The following is a 7518-nucleotide window of genomic DNA, read 5'->3' as shown; positions in this document are numbered from 1 at the left end:
CTTTGAGTTGTGCTTACATAATTTAAGAAGCCTGAATGCTGGCTGTGTGTGTTTTCCATTTACACATCTTTAAAGAAACCATATGTTCAACGTATTCCTCAATATATAGAATTTAAAACAAATTTTGTGTATTTTTCTCCCCCCAAGAAAAGAATTTGTATTAAAGAAACACTTTTAAAAAGACACACTGTCGACTACCCAGGTTACAAGTAAATACACATTTACTGCATTACATCACATGATCTGTAATTCTGTTTCCAACATATATACAGATAATTCCATTTTAAAAGAGGCCACATACTAACTTTTCAGGCAAGTGCTGGACTTTAGAGACCTGTATGGCTTCTGTAAATCATCTTTTTCCTACAAAAAGGAAAAATAAAAAACTTCCCCCACAAACCCAGGAGTACAAATGGATTTTGTCCAGTGCGAATAATTTCGCTATGGAACACTATATGGGCAGGTAAACACATTAAAGTACCAGCTTTTATTCCATCCTTTGACTGGACCCCTGCCTCAAATTCTACCACCCAGATAGAAGTATTCTCACGCTGGAATGCAATTACTTTCTGAAGATCAGTTTTGAGGACCACTTTGAAATAGTCCACAAAAAACTTAGTATGCAACCTTTTAAAATGTACCTTTGTTTAGCTTTAATGAGTCCAATAATTCCCGTCAACAGCAGATAGCTGAAACGGGGTTTTGGTTGTGAGCTCTAGTTGTGCTTTGCCCTGCCACCTTTAAGGTAGCTCTTCCATCTCTTGACAAATTCTTTGAAAATTGGGGACTCGTCGATCGTGCTTAATAGCTGGAGTTGGTTTATGTGGGTGGTGTGATAGTCCCACCGGGCCAAGTTGGGAGCAGAGCTGAGCATGAAATGACGGAGGTCATAGATCGTTCCTGAGCCTGTATCATAGAGTGGAAGCATGGCTTTCAGGGACTCCATGCCTCGATCATAGAGAGACTTTGCCTCTTTCCCTAGCTTCTCACCTGCAGTTTCTTTTAAGTCATACAGTCCAATCAGAGAGTACATGAAACCGTTTAAAACAAATGAGCTAGGAGAGGTTGGGTACTCTTCATACCAGTCATGTTTGTTCATAAAGACAGCTCTCACTCCATGCTGCTCTGACGGGAGCTTGTAAGGTGCTGTTGCCTGTAAAGCTGAGTTGAGGAATGTGTGGTCTTTTGTTAACAGATAAGCCCTGACTAACGTTGAAATGGCCTGCCCTTGTGCCATAGCAGAGTACCAGCCAGGGTCTAAAGATTTAAACCCTTCCCCTAACTTCCGTGTCACCATAATTGGCCAGCCACCTTTTTCATCCTGGTTCCTCACTAGCCAATCGCTCGCAGCAAAAAAAGCTGCCATGTGGGCAGTTGTCGATATAGTGACGTTATCAATAAAGCCTTTTCCCTTCGTGATCAACCTAATCACTTTTTTAGGCATTATTTTTGTCTGCTTCACAGCTTTTGTGTTGGAGAGACCCACTCCTTTCCTTAAGTCAGTTACCAGATCTCTTGTGACTGTGCTCCAAATGGTCCTAGGTCCAATGCCATAGTAAATATCTCGGTCTTTAAAAGCGATCAGCTGAGTGTTCGAGACATAGTGTATGGTGAAGAGCTGGTTCTTCTCAGTTGTTTCTAGAACCACAGATATGCTCCCATTTGTGATGAATCTGAGGTCAAAAGAAATAATAAAATCTCTTGAGTTCCCAAGCTGCAGAGACGCCCCTTCGGTATTTTCTGGAAAAAACACAAAACACAAATGAAAGTGGTTAGGGGTAAAAAATGATCCGCCAGGATGTATATTAATAGAACATTTAGAAGGAAGTTACACCATGCAATTAGGTTTGCCAGATAAAAATCTGAAATAATTCAAGGGCACTTAACCTAAAATCTGTGTTTCAATTGTGTGTGTCAGTTCATTATTGCTTATTACTAAATTAAGAACACAGCATCAATTAATGGGTCAAGGATGACTTCCCGTACCATAAGGGAAAATTTCCCTCCTCTATTCTACATTAGTGCATTGCTGCATTCGGTCTAGGAGCAGTGCCAAGGTATTGGCCAAATGGCTTCTTCAGGATCCTATGCTAGCTGGTCAATACCCCGGATGTAACGCAGATGCCAAAATGGACTCTTCAGGCAAAGGACAGCTGGCATAAGAGGAGACAGAGAGAGGGTGAGATGAAAAGAGGTAGATGGACTGCATCACTGAGAACCTGAAATATGTTTGGTAGTATTAAGCTATCCATAGTAGACCGCAATATGAACTAACCAACCAACACAATTCAAAAAATATAAACCCCTCTAGCTACAATAAATCTTACCCTAATCAGGTCTGGCATTCTAGTAACACAGTGTGGGCAATTTGTTCCAGCCGGTTATGATTCAAAGAAAGAAAAGCAGAAGAAAGTCACTTTACATTGTAAGTCATCTTTCAATAAAAATCCGATTTTGTGTGTGCAGATCGGGTGTCTGACACTAATTTGGCATTACATATTCTGGAACTTGTCACATAAAGCAGTTGACATGATTTGTGCCAACAGATTATTAACTGCCCACTTCTCTTCAGTTCCCCAGTCAGAAAACTGTATACATAGTTGCTGAAACTAGGGGTACTGTCACACCCCCTGGCTTGAAGTGGTTTCCATCCTATACAGGGTTTACAGTTTGATTCAATGCTTCTCAGCACCCCCACTATCCAAACTGTTCCAGTACCCCTGCTTGTATAGCTAAAATAAAAGGTAAAACTCCTCACGGCAGATTCTACTGTCATCATCTTAGATGTTTACCAAGTTCCACCGCAGGGCCCACCAGCTAACTGCAAATCTACTGAAGGCAATGGGTGTTGCACAAGCATAATTGAGGACCTAATTGGGCCTGCAGTACATCTGTTACTGGTGATGCACCAGAAGGAAAGAACCCAACTTGATTTACACAGATTCTACTGAGCTTATTAGAAAAGAACTCTTTCTAGTTGCAAACTGAAAATATTTGAAACGGAAATAGAGGGGGAAAAAACATGGAGCCCCAGCTTTGCCATTTTTAGTCACACTTCAGACTAGAGCCACATTAAGCAAAACAGCTTGGAGAACTGAGAAAGAAACAGGTAGTTAGAGATCCATTGGGACCAAAATTAAAATCTATTAGCTGAGGTTTTGCCCGCTTGACAGTTGCAAGAGCAGGGAACTGATTAATTTAGTGGAAAAATGAACACAAAGCAAGTTTACATTTTAATTTATTAACCCCTACAAGGGCAAAACTCAGCTGTCTGGTTTTACTTTTTTTTTTTTTTAAAACGTATGTCAACAATTAAATAAGGTTCCAAAGCAACACACCATAAAGAAACCCTGTTTCCTCACACATTAGCTTTTAAGTATAAAACCAAATCCCCCCAAAACTGTAGTAGATGATCAATCAGCTAATTAGTTTGTAAGACTGTACAGATCTTGTAGTTTTGAAAGCACAGAGGTATGATAAACATTTAAAGACAGTCATTTAAATTAATGTTTTTAATGGAATAAAATTCTCATGTGTGAAAGGTGATTGTTTCTGTGCTTGTGCTCCTTGATGTGTGAAATACCCCATAAATAATTCTAGGAACAACAACTGAGTTATGACCCACATTCCCTCAAGAATACAAGGCTTTCCCCAGCTACCAAACTAATCCATTATGCTTTGCATCAAGACTGTAGTTTCATATGCTGCACTGTACAATGTCAGTTCTATCGTATCGCCTTTATGACTGAATTTTATGTTTTTTAAAATAAAGCTTTATTTCCTTTAAGCTCTGAAGTTCAGCGTCTGCCTTTGGAGTAGAGAAATAGCAGTGCTTTGTTACACTAGTGTTCTTCTTTCTGTGAATGACTAACACACACCACCAACAAAATTAAGTAAAATTAATTCTTTATAAAAAAATGTTAAAAGTTGACTGTCCCCATCTATCATTTCTACTTATTCCTTTTGCTTTCTACCATACAAAACACTATGGGAAGAGGGGCAAAAAGTTCAGAACCAAATAAAAAAACAAAAAACCCCTAAAGGTTGCCCATTACTTGTACCGCATTAAGCACCTATAAATCCATTACTTAAGGCCATCTAAGATGAGTGGATTCGTACTGTGGCCTTCAAGGTCTGAAGATTACTCTGCCATCAATAAAGGATGAGGGGAGAATACATAAGAGATCTTATAACCTTTCCTCTTCCTTATATTTATGTACTACAAAGACACAAGAGTGTTCTAACAACTTTTTCCTTAGAGACCCAGGCCTAAGGTGCTGACTAAAATTACTTCATTGTCTTTTTAAGTAATGGACTCATTAATTCTAATGGGTATTGATTAGGGAGAAAAATACATTCAGTCCTTACTAATGAGGCTGTCTTAGTACAAGGGGAAAATGTTGCATAAAATAATGCACTCTGTTGTATTGATGATTTGTTTTGTTATGTATGAAACAGTATATGACAACTCAGAGGAAGTAAAAGTATATTTTAGAACACTGAGTGGAGAAAGGAGCCATAGGCACATAGTGTCTTAACAGATATATACATACAGACTGGGAAAACTCAGAGGGGCTCGGTAAGAACAAAGGCTCAAACATTGACTACAACTGCCAAGCAGACAGTGCAGCTGGGAAGGTAACCTTTCGCTCCCCACCTAGGCTAGTTGTAGCTGGGTGTCACTTAGAGCAGCCTGAAGGCTATTTGACATTACCTCAGCCACCCCCAAGGGACTTACATGGTAGCTGGGACTCAGCAGGGCACAGGGAAGCCCTCGTTATAGCTTTTTCCCAGCCATACTCCCTTACACTGGCAGCAGGAAGCCACTACACCACTGGAGGATCCTCCTATGCTGAGATGACCCTCCAATCATCAGCTACTTTGGAGTTTTAGGGTCAGATTCTACCAGCAATGGTGCATAAAGCAATTGTGCTAGATCCCTTAAGAATACCTGAACACCTTGGGCCCGATTCCAAAGCCATCCTGTGCATGAAAGCTCATGCATAATGAAACAGATGGCAGGTTACAGAATTAGACATTCTTGATTTCCTCCATTAAACAGTAGTACATCTTTCAGTTCAGGACGGTTTTGAACACGTTGGTTATTTTAATACATGTACAAGACATGCTAAACCCACCTTATGGATTAACCCTTGCTGCATGAATCTGCAGTACTGTTACAAAGAAATAGAACATTTAAAAAAGCCTGAAGCCACATGTAGTCCAGCTTCTCCTCTTTCCTTAGACTTAGGAAGGCCTGAATTGACAAACTAAATATCGTAAAACTTGTATGCTGAGTTTCAGCGCAACATTTACATTCTAATGAAAAATCTTAGAACACAGGGATTGATAATGGAAACGCTGATGGAGTCCATGCAGTTAAGCCTGTAAAGAGGATATTGCAGGTTCACCCTATCTGTAATTCGTTAGCACTAAGATTGTGGAATTTATTTTACTCCCATTTCTTATTCTACAGACTGGTTCCCAGGTTATTTGCTTCCTCCTAGTTCTGTGATAGGCATGGCAACTAAAGGCTGCAGAATTTCATCTGGAGCTTTTCTGTTCTTTATCTGTGTGGTAAAATCTCTTCTATAATACAGCTTCTGTTCACTTTATAGTTACAAAGTTGAGAGATAAGACAGAAGGAAAATAAGAGACAGACAAAGGAGAAGACAGGTTTTCAGGTGAGATTTCAAAGATGAAAAGTCAACAAGGTTATATACATATGTATTTAATAAAGGACTCCCGTGGTAACATCTGCACAAAATTGACACAAATGGCTTATCTGCGATGTAGTTACAACAACACACCTGGAACGACAAACTGTTTAACATTAGTGAACCTGAACTTATCAGGTACGGTTGAAACAGAACAGCCTTTTGGTACAGTCCAATCAATGGCTCTGCTGCTTTTGTCTTTGTCTTCTGCTGTTTCATACACCTCTATGTGAGGTGGTCTCTCAGTCAGATTTTTACTATAATGACTTAGCCCATATTGTGCAATCTGGATTGGGTAGAAATAGCCTTGAGGTCCCCACTGTGTGGATAATGGCACACCTGTAATATAGGAAAAACACAAATAATTGTTAGAACATTTAAAATAGAGTTTAGAATTCTGTCTCCCCTTCTCTCCCCCCACAGTTTTACATAAATAAATGCCATTTACCAGAAGTAGCTTTCACCATTAGTTCTCAGGCACAGACAAAATTACTCTCCTTTTTACCAAGGTCTGCAAATACTAAAAACTGATATCAAAACCGACCAGATGCAGAAGGCAAAGTGAAGTTCTCACCATGTTCTACCACACCGGGGCATTTACTTGCTTATTGGAATACAAGACTTTAATACACAAACATTTTTATGGATTTTTTCCTTCCACTCTGGAGACCATGAAATCCCTCTAATACCACATAAATCTTTGCAAATTAAATGTAAAACAACATTAGTAGAATTTTACTAGCATTTTTTCATGTTGAACCTGCAATTTTACTCAATACTTGCAAATCTAAACTGTTACAGCTCCCAAACTATAAAGCTATTACAAATACATCCTGAAATAATGTCTGTGTAATCAGAGATTTCCCCCACCCTGCTCTTTGCAGAATTTACACATACTCTCTGATCTAAACTTCTCTTCTTCAGGTTTAGCTCAACATATAAATAAAAAACATGGCAACCTAAACCTTTGTCCCCTGAGTTAGGGTTTCTCTGCAAGGGCATCCTTGTCCCAGACCCTAGTTGCCTCTGAGAAGAAAGCCACTTCCCCCTTTATATTCGAAGTGGAATTAAAAAGTCACATCTACCAAAATCAGTCAATAAGAATTAACTGGCACATCTGTGCAGAGCTCCAACATCTGCTAACAGTTGGGCCCCCAGAGACCTGCTACAACCTGGTAATTTGTATAACTGAAGCTCACTGCGTAATGTAGTGCTCTTGAAACCTCATTCATCAATACACATTTTCTAACATTCTCTGTCATGACCAACCGCCATGATGTGCTTAAAAAGAGCTCCCCCTACCTTGTAATCAGTTTCCTTCTGCCCAAAGCACTCACTAATGTCCATTCAGTGAGGACACCCTCATTATCACAGCCATAACTGATAAACATGTCACATCACTGACTGAATGGGGAAGGCAAGAGGAGCCTTAGTATATGGAAAGAGGTTCTAATTTATATGCCAATATCTGGAAAAATGGTAACATGAAAGGAAATGCACACACAGCATGAAGCATGGATAAAATACTTTTTCCAAAACTTGCTGGAGTTTAACAAACATGATTTACTAGTCTTCCACCTAAGTCTCAAAGCTGAACCTTAAAATGGAAAGTGTTTTGAACCCCCGGTAGGAAACAGGATTCCAGCCCTTCAAACCTTTGAATGGCACAAAGTGAAGAAAGTTAAAAGTGAAAAATACAGTGGCATTTGCACCATTTTTGTCCCTTGCAAATGTCCAACTTGGAAGCTAGCTATCCCTGGAACCTGGTGTAATGAAAAGATTAAACTAAATTAAAGAAGAT

General features: G+C 39.4%; 1 protein-coding gene across 5 annotated transcripts in view; it reads right to left on the bottom strand.

Annotated features, from left to right (window-relative positions):
• Positions 1-203: 203 nt before the first annotated feature.
• The window catches only part of GLCE (glucuronic acid epimerase), a 102369-nt gene continuing 95054 nt past the window's right edge, over positions 204-7518 (bottom strand). For all 5 annotated transcript variants that reach the window (XM_077828654.1, XM_077828657.1, XM_077828653.1 and 2 more), the window contains 2 exons: positions 5811-6056; positions 204-1740 (listed from right to left, as the gene is read on the bottom strand). In XM_077828654.1, the coding sequence (XP_077684780.1) occupies positions 716-1740; positions 5811-6056 (1271 nt within the window). In that variant the 3' untranslated portion in view covers positions 204-715. The remainder of the gene's footprint in view (positions 1741-5810; positions 6057-7518) is intronic.

The sequence above is a fragment of the Eretmochelys imbricata genome, chromosome 10 (assembly GCF_965152235.1).
Source record: "Eretmochelys imbricata isolate rEreImb1 chromosome 10, rEreImb1.hap1, whole genome shotgun sequence".
Classification (NCBI taxonomy): domain Eukaryota; kingdom Metazoa; phylum Chordata; order Testudines; family Cheloniidae; genus Eretmochelys; species Eretmochelys imbricata.
Note: the sequence above shows the minus strand (reverse complement) of the source record. Positions and strands in the feature narration are given on the sequence as shown.